This window comes from Pelecanus crispus, chromosome 1 (genome assembly GCF_030463565.1).
Source record: "Pelecanus crispus isolate bPelCri1 chromosome 1, bPelCri1.pri, whole genome shotgun sequence".
Lineage (NCBI taxonomy): Eukaryota > Metazoa > Chordata > Aves > Pelecaniformes > Pelecanidae > Pelecanus > Pelecanus crispus.
Window position 1 is genome coordinate 161,472,335 of NC_134643.1, and position 12,049 is coordinate 161,484,383.

The 12,049-nt window shown below is 36.1% G+C and overlaps 1 protein-coding gene across 1 annotated transcript in view; it reads right to left on the reverse strand.

Annotated features, from left to right (window-relative positions):
• The window catches only part of MYO16 (myosin XVI), a 315,002-nt gene that overhangs the window by 170,076 nt on the left and 132,877 nt on the right, over positions 1 to 12,049 (reverse strand). The window contains exon 12 of the mRNA XM_075719324.1: positions 11,383 to 11,510. Within this exon, the coding sequence (XP_075575439.1) occupies positions 11,383 to 11,510 (128 nt within the window). The remainder of the gene's footprint in view (positions 1 to 11,382; positions 11,511 to 12,049) is intronic.

Here is a 12,049-nt window from a genome sequence, read left to right on the forward strand (position 1 = left end):
AAAGGAACAGGAAGGAAAAGAAAAAGATGATTGATCATAGAATCATAGAATCGTTTAGGTTGGAAAAGACCTTTAAGATCATCCAGTCCAACCATTGATTTTACAACCTGCCCAGTTTCTGCAGTGCAATACACTCTGACTTCAGTGATCCTGTTTCACTTAATTTCTTGTTCATGATGTGGAATAAATATTGCAAAGAATGGGAGTCTCTGAGGGGGAAAATGAGCAAAGAAAACAAGGTAAAAGGCAATATGAACAATGAGGGTAGGAAGAAACACCAGAAAAATGGAGGGATGGAGGAGGGAAGCAAACTCAATGGTTCACTTCAAGCATGAAGAAAGAAGGAAAAGAAACAAAAGAGATGGAAAGGATAAAGTTAGTGAAGTGTGATTAAGAAATTCGTGTAAGAATTTCTTACTTGAATTATAAGTTTTTTTCTTTATAGACACCTGAACCAAACAATTTGATGCTCTTCCTTCATTTATCTGCTTGATCAATTTAAAAGACTGTTTCTACAACAGCCAGTTAGATTTTTCACAAGTACAATGGCCCTGCTGGTTGGTCAGTCTGTTATCCGTATAGCTTAGTTTCTGAAAATGAGAGGGCAGAAGAATATAGTATCTGCCTGGCCATTGCTTTATCTATTCAAATCTCACTTCAAAGGAGAAATCAATTGAATAAAGGAAGAAACAAAAGAGGGAAGGACAAAAAGGTCTTCATACTCAGGCAGGGATGGGATCTCTGTATCATTCATTTTCATTCAACTCTTATGGGACATACATGCAGGTCTGGTGAATATCTTATTTGTTTATCTGGTAAACTGTAGTCTTAGGTGACAAGACAGATGTCTCATTACTATATGTGATCTGTCAAACTGCTTTTATCTATGTCCTCCATGTTCTGTAATGAGCTGGAGTCTGAGCCAGGACTTCAAACTCCTATTGGCATCAGTAGCAGGTTTGTGGTCCAACACTGCAAAGGTTTGCAACCTGGATATGTGCTATGCAAAGACCTCAAATAACAGGTCACAAAGTCATATTTAAACCAGGTCTTACAATGAAAGCAATCATGTGAAGTCAAGAAGGTCACTGTCACAGCTAATATGAAACTAGATTCTTTACGGGATTGACAAGGTGCTCCCTAAGAGCACTATCCCTTACTCAGATCTTCAGCTTCTGACTTTCTGAAAGAGTTTCATAAATCAGATGATACTTGACATCATACTCTCAAATCCATGTGCACGTCTGCCCTCTTAACAATGCCTTCACTCTCCAAATGCTAATTGTGCCATGCTGCCTCTGTTCTTAAGATGTAACATTAACCTTCTGTCTCTGTAATGGTAGCGTCGAAATTCCATGTTCCTTTGCCTGTTATCACTAACAGGAACAGAAAAAAGTGAAACAGGGCATTAGTCCTGTGATACTCGTCCCCTAGAGACATTTCATACTCTTGCATTTTACTGATCTTATGCCTATAATATCCAAAATGTCAGTGAGCTTACAAGCAGATATAAATCAATCCTGCTATCTATCTTGCCCCTCCTCCCCCACCTCCTACTGCCCACTCTCTTGGTTACTCCACTGGCACCTGTGTGTCATGATGATGAAATAATTTTCTCCCTCCACAACATACTTAATCCAAAATAACAGCTGCAACCTGCTATCACTATACCACAGGTTACCAACAAGATTAGCAACAGTGGCTCTTCAGTTATTTCAGCTGTTAAGGAACTTGGTCTGAAGCTAAAACATCTCTGAAGTTTAGTACAGTCACAGTTACAGATGATGCTGCTGAGCAGAAAAGTTCATATATGTTTGAAAATCACATCTGAAATAATTCATAGTTTGTAACAACTCACAACTTGTTCAATGTGTACTGCCCTTTATATCTAGCAGATAAATATTTGTATTATTCTGAGTGCTGAACAAGACTTGATATTTAACAAATGGTTGTAGAATTTTATTATTTTGCTTGCTTAGGCCAAAATTCTAAAAAAATAGCTTCTTTAACAGAAGGCTTTTCCAGGATTAGCAGTGTAGGGGTATTTTTCAAAAAATCTTTCTCTCAACTGGAGAAATGGGGGGGGAAGCAGGCAGAAGGATGCTAAACTAACATTTGATGCACCTTTGATTTTTTTTGAGTATTACAAAGCAGACATGCAAATCACAATTAAAAACAGAAAGAAGTCTTCTTTAACAAAGGAGCTGGAGTGTTCACCATGAGTTTCCACACTTAATTAATTTGTTTCACTTTTTAAATAAAGCTATATTTTGTTTTTCACTGCAAGCTAACTGTGGCCCAGATAACACAGGACTATGCAACAGTGCACAAAGTGGACAATTTCTGTCCCTTCTTAATATTTCTTCCAAGATTGCTGTTTCCTAAACATTGCAGTGACACAGCTACAAAGATTTGACACTCTCAGCTCAACTGTTAATTTTAGTGATTGACATTTTGTCCAGCAGTATCACAGGAGCTTGTTGGCTAAAGTGGTTGCTAGAATACAATTCAAGGGTCAGAATTCACTACAACTTGGTTGCTGAAAGAGAGACATAATGTCATTTAGTTGTTCTGTGCATTTCAGAGGGTTACGTGTATACTCCTAGAGAAATGCAGATTGAAGCACTGAGAAAGAAATGCCATGTTAGGTAAAGTTTTAATTGTTGAAATAATCATTTGGAACATTGGGGGCAATTAATAATTTAACAACAAAAAAGTAATTTGGCACCTTGAACCAGATCTTGTTTATTCCATTTCCTTTGAGGTGGAGTAAAATTTTTTGTAACATCCCCATTGTCCACAATAGCTTTGCTTTAACAGTGTAATTCTGCTTAGAGTACAGTTCCTCCTCTCTGTTTTAAATAATTGTTTCATCACTATATTTTTCAGAATGTAATTTACAATATGAACATTGGTTTCTTATAACTTTTGGTTGGACTGCCTTATCAAGGTGGAGGATAAGTTAGCATTGCAGCAAAGAAACATCCTTCCACAGTAAAACTTCCTTAGAAGGTATTATGAAACAGGCAAAGCAAAGATGGTTTATTTCACAGATAAAGAAGGTTAAATTAGGAAATCAGTAGACACAGTGTACTCCAAGGGGAAGGAAAATGGACAGGGAATTTGAAAGCCTATGCTCACCATGGGCTTTAAGCAAGTTCCACTAAGCAGTCTCATTTTATTCCTCCTTTGGGTTTCTAACTTTCCTATATAACTACCTGATGGAGGGCCTGGTTCCTACTTTTTCTTTATTATTATTTTGTTAATAGAACCTCAATTACAACTCAAGTGTCTGTGTCTTAAAATAATATAACTAATAAGAAAAAAATAAAATGTTTTGAAAGAAAACATTCAAAACTAAAATTCTTAGGAAAAAGTCCAATTTGAATTGTGAAAGTATAAAGGCAATTGAAGCAAAGAACACAACATCTTCTACAACCAGGGGAACTAAAGAAGCTACACTCTGCAAATCTACCGCACTTGCTGTCTTGTGCCAGTCTACCCGGGCCACTGGCAGCACTGATGCTGGTGAGCTCAGTGCTAAGCATGTGCTTGCTGGACAGTCAACATGAACTGCCTGGCTGTTCCCTTTCAGAATAACTGTGGCTGGAGTTACAGTCGCCTTCCTGACAGCCCCCCAAAACCACAAAGCCTGTGTGAACACCCTGGTTCTGAGAACTCCATGGCTGTTAGTGGCCAAAAGGTTCAAAAGTCACTGGGTGGAGAAGTGGACAGACAGAACCATCGCATAGAAGTAGTTAACCAAGTAAGCCCAGCTAAAATAGTCAGAAAACAGCAAACCCCAGGCAAAATTTTGAGAACTAATTCATGTACAAAAACTAATTCCTGCAACTTCCTGAGAATTACATCTTGCTTACCCTTAATTTCCGCATATTAGCCAGGTTTGTCTATATCTCTATGAATTCAGGTAACTGGATTACTATTTTTTAGCAAGTGTCAGTTCCAGTGTAAATAAATCCTGTAAATCATGTTTGGGGAAAAATATGACAAAATATAAACCATGTAAAATATAAAACATGTAAAGAAGAATGTACCTGCCATTTCAGATCATATAAGTAACAGGGGTTTATTGCCTGCATTTCATTTTCAATTTTAACGAAATCTACCACATTCAGAAGTGCAGGAATACTTAACAAAACAAACAAAAAACCTATTCTTGCATTACTTGAATTATAATCAGAAATGCTGGAAAACTTCTGACAGAATTTGTTCATATAAGATTTCCACCATTTTTAAAGGAAGATTTAGATCAGCATAGATATGCATGCTGTTTTGTATGAACTTCTGAAACCAATCTCTTATTGTACCACCCTAAACTGTGAGCATTACTACACAAAATTCCCACTCTGATAGCAAGATTTAGCCAGGGAAAAGAGACTAAGCTTGCAAACTTTTTGGGGGACCAGAATAATTTTTTTATTCTCAGTTTGCAGATTACATATGCAAGACACTGGGTCTTGCTCCATGACTGAGGTTTCTAGATTTGAAATAAATACATGCAAGCAAGACTGTTAAAATAAAATAATGTATTTTGTATCATCAGTAGTGATAACTATAACTGAACAACCCTACGTGTTAGTTGGAAATTATATTTCTAAAGTAAACTAAACTGGAAAGTGTATTTCTAAACATTTTTTATTATAAATAGGATGTCCAAATCTATAATTGTACTGCAGTAGCTCATTGCACTTATAATGCATTGAATTATAATGTAAAAATTAAAGATTATTAACTTGAACAGAATGCCCGTGATGATGCTAAACTGAGTAAATCAAAAGCTTTCAAGGCATTCCGCTTTAAAAGACAATGATTTCTCTTTGTTCCAGATTATTTGGCTTAAAAATGTGATTTATATAAGAAGAAAACCATTGCATAATGACATTCCTGGCTCCTAACATACACAAAATTGTAACATTTCATCTGATATATTCATTATGGTTTTTTGATTCACCAAATTAGCCATCAGCATTCCATAAACCATTGGCTTGATTGACTGAGGATCCTTAGCTTTTAACAAGGCTATAAACTACACTTAGACTTCCTAGACAGCTCCTCACTTATCTTGTCAGTGCATAATGCATTTTCATATCCTGAACAGCAGGAGCAAAATGCAGTTAGAGGGAAGTTAATTATGAAAAGTCCACCTGTTGGCTATTTAAGAGCATAACATAATGTTATTTTATTCTGTAACTTTCATACAAATTTTATACAAAGTCAGCTCTTGATGTTAAGCATACATGAGTGATGGTGGCTTGCTATAAACTAAAAGTAATTGTGAATAACCGGTAGTAAACCCTTCAATAATTTGGCCAAATACTTTCCTGTTGCAAACTACTCAATTTCATTGAGTGAACACTTGATGAGAAGTGAAGTGACTGAAGAAAAAAAAAAAGGTGGAAAGACTGATCTCGATCATCCTGATAGCTTTAAATGGATTTTTTTCCTTTTTTAACCAATTCAGTAGCAAAGACTTAATATGATGTTTAGGGGAATAGATAGCAGCAGAAAAAGACCAAAGTCACAAAGAAAACTGAAAAAGGTAACATTAAAGTTAATAAGTATTTTTACAAGAAATATTCCTAATTACATGCAATTTATAAAGAATGTAGCAATGACAGAAATATAAGCGGAGCTTTGAGTATTTAACCTAACACATTATAGGGCACTGTCTGCTCCTTTGTCATTGCAGAAGGTGCTTCAGTGTTCCAGTGCCTGTTCTATCTTCTGTACATTCATACAACATACACAGCCTCGGCAAAGTGAACAATCTACTTGCAGTTGTACAGTTAATGGAATATTTTGCCACTGATATTTATGTATAATGTTTTATGTAATGGGTGATTCATTTTACAAGACTAAAAAGTGATTATTTTTTTTACATTGTCTGCTTTGCTACTTGGGGAGAGTCAGTCAACCTGCATGAAGCAAAGGGAGCAGACAAAGCAGAGAGTTGTGTCAGAGAGGTCCAACCAACGAGAGACAAAAATCAAATTCATATACTGCAAAGCAAGTTTGGCAATGCCAGATTCCCATTTTCACTGAGTCGCGTAACAGGAGATAGAGGAATTCCACCACTAAACTGAGAGCTAAATTTCTTAACACTCTATACCTTCTAATTTAAGTTGCAAACCAATGGATTTCCTTAGATTAAAGAAAAAACTTGAAAAAAAGATACTTTTAACGCCTCATTTTCCCTGCAAAAGACCGGTCTGGTCCTAAGTTAACTCCAGGATATATACTGGGACAGAAGTATTCTTCCAGATCTGTAAGGAAATACCTTGGAGATGGATATTTGCTGTTTGTGAATTGGTGTCTTCAGTTTTTTGGGCAACTCTCCAAAGCAGCCTGAATAGGAAAATTCAAGATTTGCTAAATCTGTTTCCCATGTGAACAATACCTTACAAAAGAATCTTGCTGCTAAGGAAGAACATTTCACATTTGATAGATTATTTTGTTGATTTCCATTTTGGTTTTTTTTTCTTATATTTTGACCACTTGTTGGAAACTTTTCTTTGACTTGCTCTTGGTCTTAAAGCTTCCCTTCCACTAGACAGTCCTAAGGTGATCTGATGAACACCAAGTTCTGTATCCTACATAAAGATGAGAACAATTCCATACCTACAGTGTCTTTAGGCACAGAAAACAGAAAAAGTAAATATTAGGTGATGACACTACAGAAGGGAGCATTTTTCTTCATCTGGCACAAGCCCATGTTGTTTCAGCAAATAGCAGGTAGCTTAGCACTCTGAGAACAGCCATACCCATAACAGAAGTGCTGACTTATTATTTGTTTGATTTTTGTGCTCAGGGGGAAGCCACAGTAGATCTGCAGCTATAAACCCTTTCCCAGTGATCACAAGAGCACTCACTGACAAATCTCTGTTGTTTATTCCCAAAGGAAAGGGTGGAGTCTCTGCTTCCATATATTTAATTGCTAACATTATCACAATCATTTGTGTGGAGTCAGGAGACTCCAACCATATCTGGCTAAGGATACAACATGGAACTGATCTGGCTCTGCCCTGCCAGAAACTATGAACCTCTCCTGAACACACAAATGGGCTGAAAATTGAAGGAGCACTTTAAGGTCAGAAAGTAGATTCTGGTAGTTTAGCAAGGGTTTCAAGACCATAGTTTTGGACTTAGGTAGCTAAGTTCCAACTCAGACAACTTCAGGTGCCTTCATCTCTTTTCATTATCATCTCTTGGGAAAATGCGAGAGGCGAAAATTACTAGACTAAGAAAAACAGTATCATTAAGGGTTACGCTGCATGCAGAATTCATTAGCAACAGTAGGTGTCCAATAAAAGAGTAATTCATGAATCATTAGTAATGGCCACTAAACTCATGGGAAATATCTTTTCATAATTACTCTTTGGCAGAAAAAAAAATGAACTGAAAAGCATTGCTAATAGAAAATAAACTTTCTCTCCACAAAATAAACAAGCTACAAAACTTGATGAAGGTGACAGGATTAAGATGAATAAAGGTGCATTTTCTGATAGTCTTCCCAGTCCCTTTGAAAAGATTGTGGGTAGCTAGATGTACTGAAGATAAATGACATCTATAAAGAAATTACTGGGTTTTAAAATAACAAACTCAAACTTTTCAGGAAAAATTCAGGTGAGAGTTATACATAGCGCTATCTTCTCTAGCAGTTAATGGTTAAGCTAGACATATTTTGAGAATTGCACATGCAAAGTAAAATACTGGTATGGTACTAATTCTTACTGCTCCATGTCATACCACAACATGCACATCAAAACAGTAGCCTCTTCTCATGGTAAAATCTTTACAATAAAAGTAAAGCATAACTATGTTTATAAATTATACTAACAATTTACTTACACTGTAAAGTATTATTATAAGTAAAAGCAAAATAGACCTAAATATAAATATAGATTTGAGTTTTATTCTATAATTGCATCATGTTTCACTTGCTAATGATGACAACAGAAGGCAAAAGTGTACTCTCAGTGTGCAATTCCAAGAGGGCTTGTATACCAAAATGGCATATCTGGCAGGTATCAAGGGAATTTATCTTGAGATTAGTGCCTACCCACAGGGATAATCTACTTTCACTGGATTTACTACTAATAAAACCAAACAAAACTAGAACCCTTCTGATTTGGTGTGGCTATTTTCCTATGTGGCATAGCAATACTCCCCATTGTAAGAGCTCTAACTTGGACAGTGTCTCAGGCCAAACATTCCAATACTACAGCATGGTACAAGGATTCTAGGAACTATTTAGTCTAAGCCAAAACCGCTACGAAAACCAGAGAGTCCTGCTAGTCCTGCTCTGGCAACTCATTTCACTTCTAGGGGAATCTGGCTTTGGAACAGATTCAGGTTAAAATAGATCGTCAACATCACCACCACCCTCCCAGGTGTAATTTTGACCTGAGAGTATTTCTCCAGCCCAGCTGGCCATGCCACCACCTGAGTGTTTGTATTGACACAAAGGATGGTGTAGAAATGAGGAAACAAGCAGCCAGAGGTAGAAGGGCAGAAGCACTCCTAGCCAGCTTATTCCAGTTTAACATTCTCATGAATCGATGAGTCCTTTTCACTTGTTCATCCACTGTCTGCTTCCTTCTGAGCACTTATATGAAATGGCATTTCTAGCTACAGAGAACTTTGCTGAGCTCCCCCATCTTCATCCGACCTGCCATTCCACATTAGAAGGAAGTGTATTTTTCTACTTTTGAAATTTGTTACTAGGCACACTCATTGCACTATACATGCATGCACAGAATTGTATCCACAACTCAGCTTTATAACTGGAGATATTTTAAAATTACAGACCTTAGGCCAAACATAGATGGAATTTCTTGCTCAAGAATGAAGATTATGCTTGATAAGAGAGGTTTGAGAAAACACAGTAAAACACAAAATCTTGGAGTATTTCAGAACTGCAGAATTGTGGTTATTTGGTTCTGATAGGAAGTGAAAACTGAGATCTTGAAAACTTCTCCACAACCCCCTCTTCAAGTGAAAAATCAAAGAAAAAATGACTGGATGCTATACCACATGCCTTCAGGGTCAGAAAGTAAGCCCTGCTCCATGCTGTTTATTAGCATAGTTGTAACCAATGAATCATCCCTCACGGTGGTGAAAGAACCTTCTCTTGCTGATAGCTAATGTTGTTTTACAGCTGAAATAGCAAGAAAGCAGAAATCCATTTTGACCACACGCACAAGTTCATGCACACACACACACGATCAGGTGAAGTAAAGGGGTAGATGAATAACTTGAGTTACGTCAAGGATATTTTTCAGATTATTACTATTGTCAGAAACCCAATGGAAGTTTCCTATATCACCATTACTTTCCAGACATTCATCATTCAGATTCCACCAATGGAGTAATATAACGAGAATATCCCATTTTTAATAACTCTTTATGAACTTCTCAATTCCCTTCTGTTTTCTCAGTTAGTGCTAGCAGAAGAAAGCTATTTATGAAGAACTGTTTCTAGCTGTTTCTGTTAAGCTGCAGCTATACTTATCTCCTATTCCAAATTACCAGATGCTTTCCTTTCAGCTTCCATCTTCACAAGTGACCTTTCTATCTAATTAATTATCCACATAAAGGATACTTTAGGACAGCATATCTATGGGTTGCCTTGATATGATATGCAAATGTTTTGCCAAGAGCTGATGCCATCAACAGAACACCCTCTTGCCACATTCTCCGTCGGGTCATTGATGTATAAAGCTACAGTGGGCTGGGCAGGGATCAGGACAGTGGGGCTTAACACATGCCTTGACATCCTGATATAAAATCTTCAGTAGCAACTATTTCTTCATATCAAAGCCATTTAGTATTAAGTACAATATTATTTGTGTACTACTATACAATACTTAACTTGGCAGTTAGGCTTTTTCTTGAAGTGTGAATAAATGTTATTTTCTGCTGCTTCTCTGTCTACACTTATAGGCAACTTCACAAAGATATTAATCAATTAGCAGTGTCCCAAATTCCTACTTTGAAGAAAATGCTAAAAACAGTGCCTTAGGATATTTCTTATTTTTATCAAAATGATTATACCTGAACAAGAGTTAATATTTATGAAAAGATAATATGAACATACAGTAATGATTTCCTAATATTGCTTGTACCTCTGCTTGAATGTCACAGCTGACTGGATAAATAAGTAACAATTCCATTCTGATTAGGTTATAAAAAGGTTACCATTGGCTTCAACTAATGAACAATCAGTTCCACACATAATTATTTATACCTTTATAATTTAGAAACTTATAAACTATGTTTTTTCATAAACCACGTTTTTAAAGAAACATTTAATTACAATATTCAGATGTATTTGAAGACTTAATATACAGAACTTCAAATGCTTATAGGAGTCTGTATCCACATAAACAGATTGCAATAGAAATGGATACATATGATTGTATTTATGTGTTCATTCTAACAAAAGCAGCATTATTAGCTGCTTTTGAGTATTGTATCCTCTCAATTTCATAGTATTCAATGTCCTTATAATTAGAGGTAGTTCAAGAGCAATTACAAGATTTATTAAATGGATCAGCCTTTATTCCTGGTCAAATCAAAATCAACCTTCCCCCCCACCACCCCACCCCCATCTCCCATGAAGTTCTGTAAACCCTTGCCAATATTTCAGCCAATGGCAATTGTCAAAGTGACAAGACTGAGCAACAAATTTCTTTGAGCAACTACATCAAATTCACCACAATCTCAGCTAGGATGAAGGAAGAAATGGGATTAACAGATATGGGGATCAAAAGTTCAAAGTAAATTCAAAGTTTCACCATTATAAAACCGACATATTTGGATCAAACTATTTCTCTGGAGATTTCTAACACATTTATTCACAATCTTATTTATCACTGTGACAACACTGTGAATAGAGGAACAGGTTAAAGTCCATTTTGCAGTTGGAAAGCTAAATAACAAGCTCACAGCCACACAAACATGTGAGGCAGAATGGAGGCTCCAATACAGGTGCCCCAACTCAGAGGTTTATTATTTAGTCAAGGACTTCCTATTTTTATTGTCATTAGATTCTATTTCTAATCCTGATCCATGTAATATTAGCAAACACACACAGCACTTTTCAATTCTTTACCATTAACTCTTTGTTCCTAATTAGATGCAGCTAGATGGAGTGGCAATTCCCCAAGAGAATTTATGAACTTGAGATGTAATTAAACCTTTTTCAGTTCTATTTTGCTCTAACGTATGATAATGAGATCAGTACACAGAAAGAAATCAGTTGGAGGGAAAAATAAAATGGAAATCTCAACTGTTGAGTCCTGGGGGAAACAGCTGAAAGGCAGGAGTTACAAATTAGTTAATAGAAAGACAAATTTTCACCTGAGGATAAAGCACTGGGGACGCTGCTCCTGGAATAGCATGTGGTAGGCTCTTTCAGCACAGGAAAATATATGTGGGGGAAGTGAGGAACACAATTTTCCAGAGTTACTTAAATAAAGCTGGGTGACCTGAAAAATTGTAGAAAATTAACATGATCAATACATTTCAAACTAATTATGTTTCACCCCCTTAATCCTGGGTCTTTTTAAATCTCTTTAAGGATTATGAGCAGAATCTCTGTATGGATATATGTGGTACCATTACAGTATCTATGAAGATTTTAATTAAAGAAAACAGAGCTGTAAACACAGAAGATCTAATTAAGATACAAAATTAAACATAACTAGAGGACTCAACAATACTGGTTTGTGCATAGAGTAAAACCAAATCTACTAAGTTACTTTTTCATGCCTTGCATTTATATTCTTCAAAGTCTTGACTTAAAAATCTTACAAAATGAAATATGGTCATCCCATGAAAAGTTAAAATTGAAATCAAAAGCTTAAGTTATAAACTAATTAATTTATTACATGACAGACCAGTATCCCACAAATACACTTTCTGCAATATAGAATAACTTCTGTGATACACATAGCTGGCAACATATACTATCCTTAAAGCTGAAGTATGAGTAGAATCAATTATCTGCTACTGAAACCTCAATTTT